The 20092-nt window shown below is 42.3% G+C and overlaps 2 protein-coding genes across 5 annotated transcripts in view; one reads left to right on the top strand and one right to left on the bottom strand.

Annotated features, from left to right (window-relative positions):
- Positions 1–2000: 2000 nt before the first annotated feature.
- degs2 (delta(4)-desaturase, sphingolipid 2) lies at positions 2001–7142 on the top strand. The gene is made up of 3 exons (XM_084043953.1): positions 2001–2161; positions 4455–5197; positions 5992–7142. The coding sequence occupies exons 1-3, from the start codon at positions 2080–2082 to the stop codon at positions 6133–6135; spliced, it is 969 nt and encodes a 322-aa protein (XP_083900079.1). The 5' UTR covers positions 2001–2079; the 3' UTR covers positions 6136–7142.
- A 545-nt stretch (positions 7143–7687) lies between these two features.
- The window catches only part of evla (Enah/Vasp-like a), a 53489-nt gene continuing 41084 nt past the window's right edge, over positions 7688–20092 (bottom strand). For 3 of the 4 annotated variants that reach the window (XM_084043952.1, XM_084043949.1, XM_084043951.1), the window contains 11 exons: positions 17384–17441; positions 15560–15621; positions 13588–14502; positions 12756–13012; positions 11761–11885; positions 11474–11501; positions 11298–11325; positions 11132–11204; positions 10359–10416; positions 9846–9903; positions 7688–9358 (listed from right to left, as the gene is read on the bottom strand). In XM_084043952.1, coding sequence (XP_083900078.1) covers positions 9321–9358; positions 9846–9903; positions 10359–10416; positions 11132–11204; positions 11298–11325; positions 11474–11501; positions 11761–11885; positions 12756–13012; positions 13588–14502; positions 15560–15621; positions 17384–17441 — 1700 coding nt within the window. In that variant the 3' untranslated portion in view covers positions 7688–9320. The remainder of the gene's footprint in view (positions 9359–9845; positions 9904–10358; positions 10417–11131; positions 11205–11297; positions 11326–11473; positions 11502–11760; positions 11886–12755; positions 13013–13587; positions 14503–15559; positions 15622–17383; positions 17442–20092) is intronic. The other variant, XM_084043950.1, reaches the window with a different exon arrangement.

Here is a 20092-nt window from a genome sequence, read left to right as displayed (position 1 = left end):
TATATCATTATGTTGTGTATTTTATATATTGTATTCTATGCAGATATCAATTTACTCACTCACATCCATAGAGCTCAGTGCTCACTCACATCACATCAACTGTTATAAACATCCCACACACTGGAACCTGCCTCTTCATAGCCTATTATGATCTCACACACACACAGTCACACACACGTACACACACACACACACACACACACACGCACGCACGCACACACACACACACACACACACACACACACACACACACACATTTTTGTTTCATAAAAATCCACCACAGACATGTTATGAGCTACTTTCTGTCAATAAATTCTGTGCAGGTGATTATTTTTCTAAAGTGTTCGAGTTTTGGAAGCGCTCGTTGGAAATCACTCAACGGTCTTGCGTATCACCTGTTTCGAAATTGCACATAATGCAGGAGGCAGCTAGCCTGATTATCAGACAGAAGCTGCGTGGAGCTTCAGTCTGACATTGGCTGCAGTTTTTTTTTTTTTTTTTTTTTAATAATTTTTGTCCCACGATTTTGTAACCCACATTTTTTTCACCCAGTGCCAATTGCCTATGTAATCCTGGGCACTACCTACCCTCTGCCAGCCTAGGGAGAGCCCAAGCTGAAGCTCATGCCTCCTTCAATGCATGAGGAGCAAGCAGGCCGCTTCTTATCACCCGACAGGGGGGAGTTTCCCTGGTTGGACATAGCGCGTGGAAGGAACACGTTATTCCAACCAGTTCCCTTCTCCTCCATCAGGCGCCCCGGCTGACCAGGGCTTTGGCTGCAGTGTCCGCGATTCCGCGAGGGAGGGGATTCGAATTTCCCTAAACCAATCACAAGAGATTCACGATTCCGCCTACATCTGACGTCATCGTACAGCTTGTTTTAGCAGATATTCACTGATTGGCTTGTCGTTAGACCACTCCCACCTCCGACTCTGATTTGTCAGGTATCTCTTTGATCGCGAAAAGCCATAGGCTGACATTATAATGCCAGACCAAGAGGAGCTCACTCAGAGAGTGGGCGGGGTCTATGGGCTGGAACCAGGCTAGGAGGCAGCAGGACGTTGCGTTATTGAAAACAAGCGCTTCCAAACTCAAACGCTTAGAAAAATAATCACCTGCACAGAATTTATTGACAGAAAGCAGCTCATAACATGTCTACGGTGGATTTTTATGAAACAAAAACTTTGCAGATAGAAAGAGGATAATTCAAGATTTCCGTACAGCTGCAATGTTGGTGAGTTTAACGTTGTTTAATACAATCAGATAGGACATTTATGTTTGGATGTATGGGCTGTCAAGGGTTGGTATTGCATTCCAGATATAAAAAATAAAATCAAAAAGTTGCTTGCGGCTACTGTTGCCCCTGCGACCCGACTCCGGATAAGCGGTTGAAGATGTGTATAGCCTGTATGTGTGTGTGTGTGTGTGTGTGTGTGTGTGTGTGTGTGTGTGTGTGTGTGTGTGTGTGTGTGTGTGTGTGTGTGTGTGTGTGTGTGTGTGTGTGTGTATATATATATATGTATGTGTATATATATATATATATATATATATATATATATATGTATATATATATATATATATATATATATATATATATATATATGTATATATATTGATGTCTATATAACCAACAAACAGGGTATTCCTTCTCCAACTCAGTGGTATGAATTGTTGCTGGTTATTAATGCAAATGTCTTGCTGCCTGGTCCATGCAACAAGTTACATAAATATGAACAGGTGCCACTGTCACATGTTCCCTATTAACCACTTAAACCCCATATGGGTAACTGGAGTCCCTCAGGGCTCAATGCTAGTGTATTTTCTGTTTTTGGCATTGTGGGCTTCGCATTGTGAGCATATCGATCTGCTATTTGTTTCCCCCACAATACCGACGCTGGGGTTTAAGTGGTTAATGGGAGGGGCTTGTAGGATCGCTCCTTACACCTTTTAGCTACCTGTGTGTGTGGGTGTGACCCGAAACTGAAGGTTGATGACACAAGACACACACACACACACACACTTCACACAAGCCAGTCAGTCGCCTGTTCGTCCACGTCCAAACACACAGCAAGGACAGACATGGGGAAATCGGGTGGAAGACAGGACTTTGAATGGGTCTACAATGACCAGCCTCACACATCCAGAAGAAAAGAAATATTGGGTAAGATGAACCCGCAAATGTAAAGACAACTTAGACAAGTGTCTTCTGCACTTGACCATTTTTTAAAAGGAAGATGTATTTGTTTCCCTGACTCCAGCCTACTTGTAAAGCGTAGCCGGTTAAACCAGTTTACAAACTGTACTACTGAACCAGTCATCTTCTGTCCACAATGAGTTTGAGGTAGGCTCGGCTCATTACAGATCAGCAATTCTCAACCTGTGGGCCGGGGCCCACTGGTCGGCCGTGAGGATATTGCAAGTGGGCCCCTAAATAATTGGCATTTTTTTTATTGATCATATAAATAATATACTTTTTTTATGTAATGATAAATAAATAAAACGTTGTGTTCTTTAAAACCTCAAACAGAGTTTTCATTGTGATAAATAAGAACTTAAAGTACTGAGTATTGATCCAAGCCAGAACACAATCGATTAATTGATGCTCTAAACATGCTCTGAAAATGCACGCAGCCCACCCATCTGACCACTTAACACGGCAGCTGGGCCGTGAACGCTTTTTAGATTTTCAAGTGGGCCCTGATCCAGAGAAGGCTGAGATTATAGATGATACGAGTAGGCCACCGTCAATAGCCTGCCTACTCATGCATTCAAAACTGCCGCAAGTCCAGAAATCAGTGGTGGATGTAAATGAAAGTCGATGAAAGTTCCATCAAAACTTTTTAACCTTCAAATGATATCTCAAAATGATTATGTCTATCTAGGTTGCTCTGATTTGGCACTTCAGTTGCTAAAACGTTATTCCATAATTTGAGTTGTGAGAGGAAAATTGATTGTAGCCTGTAATTGAATGTTAAAGAAGCTGGGGGGAAATCATGACACATTACATTAAATTAATAGTCATCTTGAGTAGGCCTTAACATCTCAAACATGCTCTTTAATATCCTTCAACAGTCCTAATATAAGTGAAAGGACACTAAACATAGACATCCCTGTAGGGCATTCCTCTCCTGTCATGGTAGCCTAACACAGAATATTATAAAACAAGATCATATAACATAATGGAACCTGTTTAGCCTAGTATCAAGGTCTCACTAGGTATGCTACAGTGTCGTCCTGTGACGTTCCTTTTATAAATCTTAGTAAAACGAGGTTACCCATAGATTAATATTTATTCTCCATGAAACACCAAAGTACATAATTTCTCTCTGACTACCCAGGTGGAAATAACCTAAACCTATATCTATATCAATTGCTGCCTATCCTTTTCTCTGACTTATAAAACAATGTCAACATGCTGATAGCAGGTGCATTTGACAATGCCTCTGAGCTTGCTAGGTAACAAGACACATTCTCTACTCACAGCAAACACAGATACAATGCCTGTATGGTAGTGAGAGGGGAAGCATTGTTGGTGACAGACCCCCCAAGGAAGATTGTCAATTGCCAAATAAAAAAACGGGTGCTTTACAGAATACTTTCTAAATACCATAACTTCTCTTCTCGTTTAATAAGGGTACCTCAGCAACTCCAAACCTTTGAATTTGGTGGTAAAGAGAGGAAATGTGAAATTAAGCTGATATGCTAATTAAAAAAGTGATTATTTAATTTGACCACAAGGTGCTAAAAAGGTCTATGTATATAATTACCTAATGACCTGACCTAAAAGTTAACCAAATAAAGAGGGGTTGGCCTGGAGGGTGGAGTCCAACTTGCTCTTAGAAAACCTTTTCACAACGTCTCTGGACACTGAAACCAGTTTTCAGTGTCCTGAATCTCTTTTGTTTTGTTGCTCAGTAAAAGAGGATTTGCACAGAGGCATACAAATGAGGTTAAAGCAAAGAAGCAGACCATATTTGGATCTACTATCACTCTTAGAACTTGTGTGTAAATACAAGTTACAACTGGTCTGTTTGACTTATGGTTCCTCATGACAACTAGAAATGAATTTCCACTTGTTTCAATATTTAAGTGATACTGTAACTGGTTGACATACATGTGACAATTCCTTGGCCTGGAACTATATTGTTGTTACATTGTGTCTCTGTGACTTGTTTGTATATCCGAGTTAAGAGAGATGGTTATTTTTCAATTATAGTATTGCTTGTGAATCAGAATATTACTACCACAAAGGTTAAATGATACTGTAACAATAATTAATTAATTAATTAATTCATGACTGCTCCCTCTCTCTCTCTGTTCATTTATGTTTCCTCTAAAACTTCATCTCTGTTCTTCATTCTCACTCTGACTCTCTTCTACTCCCTCCTGCACCTATCTTCTTGTCTCCAACCATCTCCCTCTCTCATTATGTTTCCCACCACCTTTCTCCTCAGCCAAGTATCCAGAGATCAAGTCCCTGATGGGTCCGGACCCCCACTTGAAGTGGGTGGTATCGGGCATGGTACTAACCCAGCTCCTGGCCTGCTACATGGTACACAACCTCTCCTGGAAATGGATCTTCTTCTGGGCCTATGCCTTTGGGGGCTGCATTAATCACTCTTTGACCCTTGCCATACATGACATCTCTCACAACGTGGCGTTTGGCAACAAGCTGGCTAAGTGGAACCGCTGGTTTGCCATGTGGGCGAACCTGCCTATCGGGGTGCCTTACTCCGCCTCTTTCAAAAAGTACCACATCGACCACCATCGGTACCTGGGGGGGGACAAACTGGATGTGGACATCCCTACGGATGTTGAAGGATGGTTCTTCTGTACCCCGGCCAGAAAGGTTCTATGGCTGTTCCTCCAGCCCCTTTTCTATGCTCTGCGCCCCCTAGTGGTCAATCCTAAACCGGTTTCTCAACTAGAGGTGCAGAATGCCGTGGTTCAGTTCACAGTGGACTTTCTTATCTACTATCTGTGGGGAATGAAGCCTATTGTTTATCTAATCGCAGGTTCTATCCTGTGTATGGGGCTGCATCCCTTCTCTGGACATTTCATTGCAGAACATTACATGTTCATGAAGGGACATGAGACATATTCTTACTACGGACCACTGAACTGGATCACATTCAATGTTGGGTATCATATGGAACATCATGACTTCCCAAGTATCCCTGGCAGCAAGCTACCTCAGGTGAGACCCTATAACTGTTGTGAAACAGTAGTTTATTATAGAAAAACTTTATCTTATCTTTACAGCTACTGAAATATTAGGCATAATCTCGTTAAAACAATGATCTAATTCACATTACTTTTTACAATAAGTCTAGATTTTGTACAATAATTATTACCCAATAATGGTAGGGAGAGATAATTACATTAGGTATTGCTCCCTCTACATCTAGTACCAGGCCTTTTGCAAATAAGACAGGCCTCTGTTCTCCTGGAAGTCAAACAGAAAGACCCTTGGGAGGGATGCAAACATTTATCAAGTGAAAAGACAGACTTTATAACTGATTAACTGCAGCCTCAAAGTGATACGTTTCTAGAGAATCATAAATGACCCAAATTCTGACGCTAGAAAGACGAGGGCCCCAAAATCCCCGCTAGGGGTCTCGGGAGGCCATGCTTATTCTGCTGCTTCCACCACTGATCTTACCATTGTAGAATATATGTTTTCTCCTGCACACTCACTGATTGGATGTAAATGTGGGGCCAACAAACAGTGGAATGCCTCCCATCAGCCTGTTGTAGTTGACTGTGAAATAAGGAGTTAACTTGACCTTGTTTCTCTCAAAGCCTGCTCTGATACGCAGGTATGTGAAGTTGAAAAGGCAGGTTGGATAGCTGAAAATACCTGATGTACAAGCTCACATCGCATTGCGATGTCACTTGATGCAACGTGTTGTGAACTTGTGATCTGCCGTTTATGTCGTAGGATGAACCATAACAATATATAGCATAACCATGTGTCTTTCTTTTCACCAGGTGAAACAAATTGCAGCAGAATACTACGACTCCCTGCCGCAGCACACCTCCTGGACCCGTGTTTTATGGGACTTTGTCTTTGATGACAGCATCGGCCCCTATGCCAGAATCAAACGGGAATACAAAGTCGTCAAACAGGAATAGATTTGAATTTGACTTTATGCCCCTATTCAAATTGGAATGTAAATTGATATGACCACACCCCTCCTCCCCCGAGTACAACCCAACATATTCTCCCTCACCCATTTGTATGTTTGCACTCATCACTGTCCTAAAGCTAATATCAAAGCATGTAGGACATCCAAGACATGACGGATGAATGTGAATGCACTTCAGGGAATATGGTGGAGAATTCAAATGCAACCAAATAATCAATATTTGCAGTATGGCGCTGCCTTGTGAAAGGCCAAAGAGTAACCAATTTCCTTCAGTCCAGTAGGCTCTCAGGTGAACAAAACATGAACAAGCTACTATGCAGGACTGTCATTTTGGTTGTCTCATAAGTTATTTATTAATTAATATCCAGTTATCTGAGACTTAAGAAGGAAGTGGATTTTATTTTATTTTTATTAGATTTTGTTTTACCGAAAGGAAGAACCCCACTTGGCTGTGGGGCAAATGTCACATGCATTTGTGTTTACTAAAACTTGACTGCTTCTATGAATTTTATTATCATTGATATTTTATTACAAAGTCTATAAACTACCAGTGCTTTATAGGCAGCCATTAGGTCTGGTTTTGTAATATACAGTATATATAATCTTTGAGGATGAAAATCAAGGCACACACAGAATCACCTCCTTGTGAATCTACAACTGTATATCTATGAAAGGCTCTCACTATCAGAGCAAAACTACCATTGTACTATTTCTATACAGTATGTGCAGAGCAGGGAGATGGTAATGAGCATTGAAACTACCTTTTAAGAGCCTTTCGTCAGTGATGCCCCGTTCTGCTTCCATTTGGAACTGTTGTGGTGTCAGCTGTAAACATTTTGATGTCAGAGTAACTTAATCATTTGTCATACTTGAGAAGTTTGATTGTTATTTCCGTTTAAATGATTTTAAATGTGTGATTTTTTTCAAAGCAGCTTTGTGAAAAATAAATTATCTTATTGAATAAGAGTGCATAATACATTTGATATGACATACTTTGAAAGCGTCTTGTGATGTACAGTACCTTTCTTGTGATGACAGGTCTTTAGTTTCACCACAATCAGAACAGAAGCATTCAAGGTCAAATTCAGTTTGTGTGTGTGAGAAAATAGGTGTTACTATATTCAGAGTAATCATTGCTATAATAGGGTGTTTGCTCAGTAACGGGGGGTCTCCCTGCCTCTTATCTCTTTAGTTTTTCAGGGTAGGATACCAATTTTATCCATTCAGTAAAGAGAACTCATACAGGATGGACAACTGAAATTGTAAATGAGACAAAATAGCAAAAAAAGAGATTTATCTTTAAGGAGTTCATTGCTGATAGGACAATTTCTATCCTGACCTGAAATTCTATTTTCTGTTTACTAAAGAACTGAGGAGATGGGGAGACACTATAGCAATGCTTACTACTGTATCTGAAAATGGAGCTATTTAACTTTAACTGACTTGAAGAATAAGTTATACCAGCTTTAACGTTTTCTTTTGTAGATGCGAGTGAAAGAACGAAACAGTAGCTTGTGTAGACAACTGGCAGGTCAAAATGTTGTTTGAATGAATTTACTTCCAGCTTTTAAATCAGAACGTTTTCGAGAGCAGACAGAATGGAGAAAATGCAACCAATGTTCCAGCAAATCTTCCCTGCAAAGAAACATTTAGCTATCATCACATACCTTTAATTCTCAGCACATTGTTTTTTTACCTATGCAATATTTGCGTGTTGCCAGAGCAAACCCATTATGTTTTCACATAGCTATCGTTTTTTAAAGTTCAACCTTTTAATATACTGTATAGAAAGGGGGAATATTCATGGAAACAAACCACTATGGCAAACGTACCACCTTTAGCCTGATTTATACTTCATCATACGACGGTGTCTCATCTTATCGATCTTTTAGATCTGCTATTTTTGGTGACCGACACTGCCATACAATGGGTTATAAATTAAGCATTTAACTTTTTCATCTTTTTAGGAAAACCAAATGAAAAACTCATTTATCGAGACAGGGTTTCATGCATACTCGGGAGGTTCACAAAGCATAGGATGACTAAATAGTTGCTACTACACTTTTTTATATATCTAGGTAAAACCAGGTGGCACATTTACAGTGACGGGTCTGTTTTGAGAATTATCCCAGTGTTCGCACACCAAACATGTAGAATGAAATACCTTGACCATACTGGGATTGTAGTTGTTATGATTCCCTTGATTCATTATCAACACTTTCACTGCACTGTTCCAATATTGTATGTCCAATCAGAATAAAAGAGCTAGTTTTAAGTGGATAAGTATGGTTTGAACACTAATAATTTATTTTTCTTTTTTTATCAATATGCTCTGCAACATACTCTCTGGAATAAAAAGTGCTGTACAATCCCAGTATGAAAAAGGTAATAAAAAGGCTTTGAGGGAGGAAAGGTGAGTCTGCAGCACCATGTGTGCCCGTATTGTGCTTGTCATCATACTACTAGGGATAAACTAAATAAAAATAACAATATAAAATATAAAAGGTTGACATTAATGGTGTGCAAGTTTCCGTTCGCCTTCTATAATATCAATAAAATAATCATTGTCATCAATATCACCACCACAGGTTTTCTTCTTCTTTTTTTTTTAAATAATAAAACGGTAAAAACTTAGAAAACGAAAATATTTTCTTTTCAAGACTCGGACTGAACAGAGAACAGAGAGTTGCAACACTGGGCTGACTGAGTTTATAGGTGCACAGAGAGGACCATCACAACACCAAACTCGGCACGAGTGTCCATATTCACCCCAGCCGCCATCCATCCACCTCCATACTTCACATCCTCTTCTCAGTTTTATCAGTCTTACTTTCTCTGTACAGTCTTTCGTTTCTCTCTTCTGGCCTTCTTTCGTCAGTCCTTTTTCCTTATCAAGGTTAACTTATACCTCGACGCTTGTCGAAAAGGTTGCGCGACAGAGCATAAATCAACCTTCACTTTTTTTTTTGCTTATTCCTTCTACTTTGCTGTCCAGCAGACTCAAAATGTTGGCACAACATTTCTGCAACTTGAATCATGGCAACGTTTTCGCACAAGGTCACAGAAACGCTGAGAGAACATTCCCTGGTCCTCGTGTCTGTGCATCTGTGTGTCCGTCCTCCTCCAGCTCCGAATCCCTGCTCTTCCACTCTATCTGTTGCTCCCGTGAGATTAGGACGTACTGATTCTGCCAATTTCTTGTCTGATGGCTACGGACGTCAAAGAAAAGTGCAATTTTTAGACCATGGAAGTTGCTCCTGTGTTATTTTTCACAGTTAGACCTTGAACTCACACTGTTAACATGGTACAGAGAAAGAATGACAGCCATGAATTATTAATGGAGTTGAAAAGCTTTAGCATTTTAGGTATTCAGGTTGTATTACTTTATTCTGCCATTGGTAATAGCATTTCATACAATACGCAAACGAATGTTGTGCACCAAGGGTTCTCAACGTTAGGTCCAGGGACCCCCCAGGGCTCATTGAGGGTGTTCCAGGTGGTCCCCAGCTAAATTATTGATGGTTAGAAATCAAATAGACCCTTATGGTTCTGTAACTCAGATTTAAAATAACACTGCAGATTTCAGTGTAGATTGTGGTTCCAAAGATGAAAATCATATCAAATGGGGCTCCGCTGCCTATGCTATGCATATCCAACTGGGGGTCCTTGAAATGAAAAAGGTTGAGAATCACTTACCATTAATTATCTCATCTTTCACTTTATGCAATTCACGTACAACTTCATCCAAGATTTCCTGAAAAAGCATAAACTTTGTGTTTGTTTCTTTTTCAGTATTGGGTGTACTGTATAATGCGATAAGTTTATAAAAGCATGTACGTCCAAACATTAAAACCAAAAAATAGAGTCTACAACTACATGCTCCCATGGATATTGATTAAATTACCATCAAAGGTGATGTTTCTAGAACCAAGGTCTTCCTCAGTCTGCTGCCCCCTACTGGTTGGTTTTGGGACTGACTGGTCATAAGGACGGTATTGAAACTATGTGCCTCCTCTCATACTCATGAAATCGTCTGCCTCCCTTTTGCCTCTGCCAGTGAGGAGCTTCACTGGGAGGACGTAGGAACACTCTGTTCCTTACCCTAAACCAACCTGTAGGAGTCGGTAGTGCAGTGACAAAGAACCCCCCCCCTGTATATAATGTATAATATCATTCCAATTTGCCAAAAAATAAGGTTGGCTAACAAACCTGTTTCATCCTGTCAAACTCTGTGTCTGCATCACTGGTGCTACCGATGGGTCTCACTCTGCAACACAAAACATCAAAAGATATCATACAATGATGTTGTGCTGGGAAAATAGCGGATCTATTCTACGAGCTTGTAGATCTTCGAGATTTTCGATATTTATGAAAAAGGAACATTTTGATTATTCTTTCTATATTAACCTACCCATAGGAATGCCACATAAGTAGTTTAAATAAACCTGCATAATGGAGTGTTATGGGTCTTCCCCCGCTGGGTCATAGGCGTTCACTGACTGGAATACATTTTACCGTACATTTCGGACTATAAGCCGCGACTTTTTTCCCATTTTTCGACCCTGCGGCTTATATAACGGTGCGGCTTATCTATGGATTCTTATAGCTAACGGCCACTAGGGGACCTCCTAAATCTAGGGATTTTACACCCGCGGCTTATAGTCCAGTGCGGCTTATATATGTACAAATCATTCAATTTAGCTGCTGCGGCTTATATTCAGGTGTGGCTTATAGTGCGAAAATTACGGTAAGTTGGTGAAAAGGAGGGACTTTGGTCTGGATGCCATTTAATCATTCATGTTGTTTGAATACCATATGTTGAAAGTAATAATTACAGCGCTGTAGATGCTGATTCCGTGGGTGCGTCAGGGCCGGAGCACCCACAGAGAAAGCTGAGGACCACATCCCCATCATGTCTCATACAATGGTCTCACACTTTCTTTTCCATTGAGCTTACAGAGTAGACATTTCTCAGCTCTTACCCATTTACTGACCTTGACACCAACGATGACTTTTCTGCAGAGTTAGATCGTTCCCATGGTTTCTTCACAGCATCTGGGGGGACAATTTCAAGCAGGTCTTTAAATCCAACATATACGTTTTATGGAAAGAAGACTCGGGCTACAAAACTCAGCTGAAGAAGTGTACCTGTCGAGTTCCGGCCACTGGAGTCGTCCTGTAAAGGAAAGAATATTGGATGATGACAAAACACTTTATGATTTTTAAACATGGTACACTTCCTGGGGATTATATTGTGTAGCCCTTACAGTTTCACAGACAAGACAACAAAGTGTTTTTAGACAAGAACTAGGGACATACTGTACCTCATCTGGTTTCTCTGAAGCTTTCCGTCTGTGAAGTGAACGTTATAGACATGAAAAAAGAGACGTAAGCAGACCATCCTCTGATTGGTGGTGAACACATAATATGTTAAAACTACCTTCTTGAGAGTGATGTATATGGTTAAGTAGCTTACAGTATATAATCGTGAACAGTGACAAAATAAATGAGCCTGTAAAGGATATCTTAAAGTGTAATGTAAACAAACCAGTCTAAGGTATCAATATTGGTCTACACACCTATCTTATTGGGGGTTCTGTAATGGTTTTACCTGCGCGCTAGCAGAGCGTTCATCTCCTGCATCAGTCCCTGTCCCTCTCCACCTCCTCCACTGCCACCACTGGACCGGTTGGAGTCAGACTTGGAACCACTAGAACCAGGTGGACTGCTCTCATCCTGCGGAATACAGAGAGGGTGGAACCAAAAGATCAGAAATAGACTAACAGTGTCTGGAGTTGTTTGTAAGATGCCAAGATTTTAGCCACATATCGTGTATGACACGTCTTTTGTGAGTTCAACTCTGATATATTACTCTCTGGATTAGGAGTGACTGAAAACAACCCCGGTCCCAGCTAAGAATGTCTGCTCCCTTTGTGTTTCGGTCAAATGTCAATCTGAGGTTAGAATCCAAAGTACGGTATCTCCCTCTCTAATGAAGAAGATACACAAGCGTTAAAAACAGCGCATCGCCTTGAGTCTAATACTAAACTTTCATCTGCATTTGAAATTGTTCCTACCACATCTACCGGCATCAAAACAGGCAGGAACAGAGCGACTCACTGCCTTGCGCTGAAAAGTTGAGAATATTGTAAATTTTATGTGAGTCTAGAAACTGCTAGAAAAACCCAACACACAGTGCAAGAGTGGTTTTGCTGGCGAAACATTACTAGTGGCACATCTCGGTGTGATCATCCTCTGAGGCAGTTTCCCAACCTGGAGTCCAGCCAAAGATCACAGGGGGGTTAGGCCGCATGAGGCTGCGCGAGGCCTTGTCTGTTCGGATGCAACACCCCCCCCAAGAAAAAAACACGTTGCAACGCTATTCATTGTATGAGTATATAGTGCGTGTTTATAAGTATATATTGTGTGTATGAGAAGTATATAGTGCTTGTTTATAGGTATATAGTGTGTGTATGAGAAGTATATAGTGTGTATTTATGTGCAAATGTGGGGATCTCAGATTTTGTCAGATGCAAAGAAGGGGAAAAAGGTTTGAAATCACTGTCCTAAGGGAAGAGATTATGGACACCAGACAGATATACATACCCTCTGTACTCTGCGTAGTTTGGCTCCAGCTATTGCAGCAGCCAATCCTGAGGGCTGTTGTCCAGGTCCAGGCGCCCCTCCCGGAGGCCCTCCACAGGCAGGCAGTGGAGGGGGCATGGGCGGCGGCACTGCCATCGGAGGCGGGGGTCCGGGAGGAGGTGGTGGGGCCGGAGGGCCGGCCATGGGTGCAAGGGCTGGGGCTGGAGGTGGGGCCACAGACAGCAGAGATGATGGGTGACCTGCAGAGACAGGGGGACCTGGAAGCGGACAAAACAAAGAGGACACGTTAAAAGCTAAATAAACAGATTATTTTATTAACCTTTTCGCCCAGGAAAGGCTTAACAGCTTACTTCCTACTCACATGCGCACGCACACACACACACACACACACACACACACACACACACACACACACACACACGCACGCACGCACGCACGCACGCACGCATGCACGCACGCACGCACGCACCTCTGGGAGGTACTTGGCAACAGTTGGATGTTAAGTACCTTGCTCAAGAGCACATCAGTGGGAGAGTGGGACATTTATGAATTGGTTGATAAAAGAACATACCCTATGATTTGGTTAACACTAACTGGTAATGATCAGGTCATGTTCAGCATGGCTTGTCATTAGTTCACAGGGCTGATGTATATGCATGTAACATTTAGGCTCTTGTGGGTTTGTATAATGTAATGAGTGAGATGTCTAATCATGAGGTGGAAGGGTAAAGTTCAATAGCGCCCACCTGTGCACGTGTCTGCGCCAACATACACACAAACACACATCCCTCTGCGGAGAGTCTCCTTCCTCCTCTCTCCTCATCATACTTACTGGTGGCCACGGAGGGGCCCTGCAGGGGGACGGGGGGAGAGGGTGTCTTCCTGAGTGAGCCCCCGTCAGACATGGCAGTGTAAGAGGGGGGTGAGGAGGAAGAGGGGGGCTGCTGGTACACCTGCTGCTGCTGCTGCTGCTGCTGCTGTTGCTGAGGGTGGAAGCTGGATGGATACTGGGGATGGCTGGAGGCGGGGCCTGGGGCCGTTTGACCTGTCAGAGGAGGCAGGGGAACCGCCTCGCAGTACTGCGGGGTCATCGGCAGGTGCTGGGAATGGGGGGAGTAGTAGTCTTCCGATTGGCCATTGGCGTGAGGCGGGGGCTGGTGGTGGGGGTGCTGGTGGGGGGCCGTCGCCATGCTCGGGTCGAGCGGAGGGGGCTTGGCTCTGGAGCTCAGCGGCGGCAGGGGGAGGGCCACGGGGAGGACGGGCTGCGGAGGCAGGCCCTGCTTCACGTGCACGGCCATCATGACAGGGGGAGAGGATGATGGGGGCGCGTGGCCGTACATGTAATGGTGCATGTGAGAGGCAGACCAGGTGCCGTGTTTAGGGGGAAGCATGATGTCCTGGTGGTGCTGGTGAAGGTGGCGGGCGGCCGTGGGCGGAGACAAGGGGATCTGGCGAACCTGGCGGCCCTGGGTGTTCACCCCAGTCTGCACCGGAGAGAAGGCCGAGGCCAGGGAGGTGGAGAGCTGGGAGGAGAGCTGGGCCTTTTCCCTGGCCGAGCCGCCACCCTCTCTCTCCTGGGAGGGAGAGGAGGAGGAGGCCGAGGAAGAAGGAGGGGAGGCGGACGCCACACGGACGTAGGAGGGAGGCAGGGAGTGTGGGAGTGTGCTAGCACGGAACTGTCTGTACTCAGGAGGAGTGTCTGGGTGGACGGGGTTTGTGGACACTTTGTATTGGAGGGTGGAAACGACTGTGACGGCCAGAAAGAGGAGAGAAAGAGTGTGAGAGAGAGAGAGAGAGAGAAACAGAGAGAGAGAGAGAAAGAGAGACAGAGAGAGAGAGAGAGAGAGAGAGAGAGAGAGAGAGAGAGACAGACAGAGAGAGACAGAGAGAGACAGAGACAGAGACAGAGACAGAGAGAGAGAGAGAGAGAGAGAGAGAGAGAAAGTGCAAGGCAGAAACAAGAGAGAGGAAGAGGAGATACAGGCGAAGGGAGGGAAGCAACAAACAGGCAAACAAACAAAGAAAAAACAAAAAGAAAAAGAGAATAAACGTGAGAAGAATGAAAAGCAATCAACCAAGCAACCGAGCACGATGAGAAAAAAATAAAATAATCAGGAGCAATCGAAAAAATAGAAGCAAACAACAGCAAATAAGAAATAATTTAAAAAACAGCGTCAAACTAAAAGAAGCAGCAGAATGCAACATGACTGAGCCAGAACGCATGTGACATTTCACCAGCACCACCAACAGTAGCTGGAAGAACAAGATGGAGTGCAGGGCATGTTGCAGGGGCAGGGAGGATAATACAATAAAAATACTGATAGGGGAAGAGGAGGGTATTTATGGTTGTGTTTATGGTGTTTAAGGGGTCATAATCAGTGTTGGCAGGTGTGCACGGACGAGCAAACAGCATAAACAGCATACCAACAAGGAAGAAGTGGGTGAACCTAAAGGGCGGATCCAACACACACATCTAGGAGCTACAGTACTGCACCCTTGTTCGATTTCGACGTTTCCATAGGAAACAGCGTTCTGGGACTCTGACATAATCGATGACTTCATCTGTTTGCAGAGTGAAAGTATTGAGCACTGTTTACAGCAGAGTAAATATCTGTCGCTTGGCAACTTAAGTGCATTGTCAAATGTTTGTTGTTGACAGTCTTGTGTCGTCGAGTGTGTCCGTTTGTGTATCCAGGCCAAAGGTGTGGAGTTGTCCTCAATAAGAAGGGTGTGAGTGCGTGTGTGTACACACTACAGTATGTATGTAGGTACAGTAGGCGTGGGCATGTTAGTTTAGGCCTCACCTGATCCTGATGTTCGTCGCTCTCTCTCCTTGTGCGCCTGCATCTGATGTTGTTCCATCATCCTACAGACAAGAAAGAATATGACACAGTTAAAATATTTCTATTATTATTCAGTGTTTTAATTGCAGTTCTCTGTTGATGTGTTCTATTGTACTCCAAAAATACATGTGGTCTGTGTTTTTTTGTTTTTTCAAACAATTGTTTGTAAGCTTCTCCCAATTTAGCAATGTCTACTTGGGTGGTCCCTGTCACTGCCAACTTCCACTGTTGGTTTGTGGAGAGTAGACAGCGAGGAAGGAGAGTGCAATGAATGCAGAGGCAGTGGTGGAACATTTTTTACTTGAGTAAAAGTATCAATACCACAATGTAGAAATACTCTGTTTACAAGTAAAAGTCTGGCATTCAGAATTTACTTTAGTAAAAGTACAAAAGTATTGGCATCAATATATACTTAAAGTTGTTCTGTGCAGATTTCCAAAAAAACGACTTTTAGCAGCCTCTGCTGGTCATTACCGTCACTGCAGGCCGTTTCTTTATTACTGCGTCACCCATAATTCCATTTGTTTTCACCGGAAGACGGAAGTGTTTCAAAAAGCGTTCTTTTAATTGTTTTATACGATCTGTGGATCGTTTCTCTTAGCCAGTGGAGCATTAGTTACCGTGAGCTGTGTTTTCTTTTTCCGTTTTTTTTTCGTTCTTCAAATCATACAATCTCTTAAAATCAGCTTGAGTTTCCTTTTGTTATTAGCGCGGTAGTTCCTGGCCAAACAGGAAACCGGCACGGTAGTTCCTGGCCAAACAGGAACCTGGTGCATTTCCGCTTCCATTTTCCGGCCAGGTGACGTCATTTTCGAGGGAAAGTCATGCTAGACAGCGTTCAATAGAAAATATATAAATAAAAGGCTTTCGGGGGTGAAATTCATGGAGTGGGTGTTGTGAAACATTTGCCACTCACAAAAGATATACAATTTAACTTTAGTTTTACTGAAAACGTTACCTAGTATTACTTTAAAGAACCAAAAGTGAAAGTAGTCATTATGCAGAATGTCCCATTTCAAGTTTTCGAAATGTATGTATGTAAATGTATAAAAATCTTTTGAAAATAGCAGATCTACAAGGTCACAACGCGCCGCGATGCGATGCGTTGTGAGCTTGTAGATCGACTATTTTAAAATAGCCAAAATATATATAGAGCTTTAGTTACTTAACACCACTGTGCAGAGGTTTGCTTTATCTTCCCCAGTTCCTGTCAATGCCAAACAGAGTGACCAGTGGGAATCGAATCGCTAGTGCAAGGACAAAATCCCTGCCAGCTTCTCACCCACGATCACTGCCAATAGCGTTTTACAGTTTGTAGTGCTTAAACACGGTCAGAGTTCACTATGGGTGCTATAGTTCCAAAGCTTTTAACCATAGGATTTTCAATTTATGCAGAAACTAAGGTCTGTGGTTAACATAAAATCATGTTTTGTTCTATGACTTTTTTAAGCCGCCTTTTTTAAATGTATATTCATTTCCTGTGTGGCTCGATTGTAAAAAAAGTGTTGATCTGTGAAGATTATCATGTTGACAAGATGTGTTAATATCGTAAGCCTTTGTTTGCTATAGAGCTTATTTTATTTATGTATTTATTATTATCATTACATTGTTTTATGCTTTATTTTACACCAAGACAGGGAAAGACAGGAAAGAGAGAGGGGATGACATGCAGTAAAGTGTACATTTTGAATTCCGGACTTTTACTTTATTTCTACATTGCAGTATTGATACTTTTACTTAAGTAATGTTAGTACTTTTTCCACCTCTGGTCAGAGGTTTCCTTACCTCCTCTGTGCATCGGCGTCCTCTGAGGATGGACCATTTTGTCGCTGGACAACTGGACCTGTAAGAGACATACCGGTAATAATAATATGATCATAGGCGACCGTAGCACCCAGTTGAAAAACATCAGCCAGTGGATTCTCCTAATAACGTCTCAACAGGCAGAATGATAGACTAATCTGCTCACTCTGCTTTGAATTATGTGGCTAGATCAGTGGTTCTCAAACTTTTTCGTGCCAAGGCCCCCCAAATTGATAATGTATGTGGTCATGGACCCCCACCTAAAAATATGTTGTGCTAGGGACCCCCAAGCAAAGATTTGTGTTAAAAATGTTCGCCTTTAAACATTTTTTTATTTTTTATATTTGCACACATTTTCAAGATTTTTCAAAAATAGCAGATCTACAAGCTCGTAGCGTGGCACTCGATAACGCGCTACAAGCTTGTATATCTGCTATTTTTGAATAGCCAAAGTATAACATATGGATAATGGGGTTAAAATTTTTGTGACGCTTTATTAACTAATTTTGCTGGGGACCCCCTGGTATCCCCCAAAAGGACCCCTGGGGGTCCCCGGACCCCACTTTGAGAACCAATGGGCTAGATGATAAGAGTAATAAAAGAATAAGGGTAATGAGTCTGGGCATTTTGTTTACAGATAGCCCTTTTTCTCGTAGAATTTTTTAGTGAAGAGGTGGTCAGACATGAACAACCTCAACAATGTAACATCACAGACCATAACAGCAAAAATAATTTCACACAAACACGATCTCTGCAGTAGCCGCTATGCAAAGTCAAAAAGTAATGTACATGAATACATCAGAGAGAGAGAGAGAGACCAGATATGACCCAACAGAAATAACACTGACTGACAGTCAGTAAATTCTATAAATTGAGGTGAGGTCATGTGTCATCATTCAGCTGAGGTGTGACATCCATCTGCACTCCTCCCTCCTTCTCTGCCTTCTTCCATTCCCTCTCTCAACATCATCCTCCGTTTCACCTCTGTCACTTCCACCTCCACCCAAATGTTGCCATGTATTACCCAATGTTTGTCACAATTTTGCTTAATTCATAATCAGTCATATGATGGAGTCGCGTGCCGAACTTTGTAGATTGTACAGTACAGTATATCTGCTATTTTCTGTGTGTGATACGTCATATGACAGAGTATAAATCAGGCTTTATCCTTTCTCTTTATCATTTCTTGCTCCGTATAAATTATGCATGGACCCTAGTCAACAAACGACAGGGTAAACAGTTGCACACATAGAGTGCAAAGAAAACTAGGATACCAGGTCATCAAACCTATCAGCTGTCTAAACAAAATGCAAAAAACCCTTCCAATGAACATTCCTAACATTTGTGTTAAAGCAAAATCAAATCTAAATAACAAGACTCACGTGAGCAAGAAACCAAAGTAGATCTGCATAGTGTAACTACAGTAGCAACAAAGTGATACAAGGAAAGAGGAGTGCTAGGGGGTTTATCTACCTCTCACATTCCTGTTCACATTCTTTCATTATTGATCCCTCCCACCTCGATGCATTGTGAGCTTGTAGATCTGCTATTTTCGCTGAATGTTTGCCCCAGAATAGAAACGCTAGGGTTGATGTGGTTTATTGATGCAACAGGACCATTTTTACATTAGCAAAGCACAAACAAACCTCCCTTCTTCTCCTCCACTGAATATCCATAGGTATCATTTCCTGATAATGAGCTGCTCTCCTTCTCTTCTTTCCATCCCTTCATCCATCTCTCCCTCCTCCACCTTTCTTCTCTCTCTACCAGACTGTAATAATCACCTCATTAAACTCTTTGCAGCGTGATCCAGCATCAGCTGCATCATGCTGGTTTTGTTTACATTAGAGCCCACATCATTGTGCCCACATTGTTGTGTTGTTGTTGTTGTTGTAACACCATATCCTATTTTGCCCTTACATCAATTAGCAAGACAGAATACATTAGTCCTCACACCAAATAAATAAGATTGATTGAAATAAGAAGTTTGCAGGCCTTTATAATTATGCTGTTCATGTGTTCTACAGTATGCTGACCCATGAATGCAAATAGTTTTGTCTGTATCCTGTATTATTTTGCATAGGACACTAACGTAAACAAATTAAGTCACTGTGATTAGAGAGTAACATGGTGTTGTCGTTTTTTCCCCCAAACCTTTCTTTTCCCCCCCCTTTTTCTCCCAATTTAGTCGTTATGCCAACTGTCAATTTTCCCCACACACTGCTAACCCCTACAGTTAGTTATGTGGGAGAGTGTACGCGTCTCAGGAGTTTCACCGGGAAGGTGTAACGTGTGCGGAGGAACACACGATCTGACCTAGTTCCTCTCCGTGCTGAACAGGCACCTTGAAGGAGATTGCACCAAGACATAGCTCTCCCGACCAGCTTCTCACCCTCCTCAAACGGGGTCAATTGTGTTCATGGGAGCGCCCATCCAAGCCCGAGGCGCCGTGAAGGATTCAAACCCAATAGTCTGCAGTGGAGGGCCGGAACTTTATCTCAGCGCCACCCGAATGCCTGAGATCAACACGTTTTATTTTATTTTTTTAGAATAAACAACTGAATTAGCAAGTGAAACAACTCAATCTGCACTCTGTACGTGCCAGGGTGAGTAGTGGGTGAGATTCTGTCTGAGAATGGTCATCTGACTGGTCATCGTACTTCTGAAATGATATTATACAGATGCTGTACA

Source organism: Gymnoscopelus microlampas (assembly GCF_963454915.1).
Source record: "Gymnoscopelus microlampas genome assembly, chromosome: 20".
NCBI lineage: Eukaryota > Metazoa > Chordata > Actinopteri > Myctophiformes > Myctophidae > Gymnoscopelus > Gymnoscopelus microlampas.
Note: the sequence above shows the minus strand (reverse complement) of the source record. Positions and strands in the feature narration are given on the sequence as shown.

Excerpts from the sequence above, each read along its gene's own strand:
- degs2 (XM_084043953.1), top strand. The coding sequence starts at position 2,080 with ATGGGGAAATCGGGTGGAAGACAGGACTTTGAATGGGTCTACAATGAC. Across the intron at positions 2,162-4,454 it reads CAGAAGAAAAGAAATATTGG|CCAAGTATCCAGAGATCAAG; the intron begins GTAAGATGAACC and ends CTTTCTCCTCAG. Across the intron at positions 5,198-5,991 it reads CTGGCAGCAAGCTACCTCAG|GTGAAACAAATTGCAGCAGA; the intron begins GTGAGACCCTAT and ends TCTTTTCACCAG.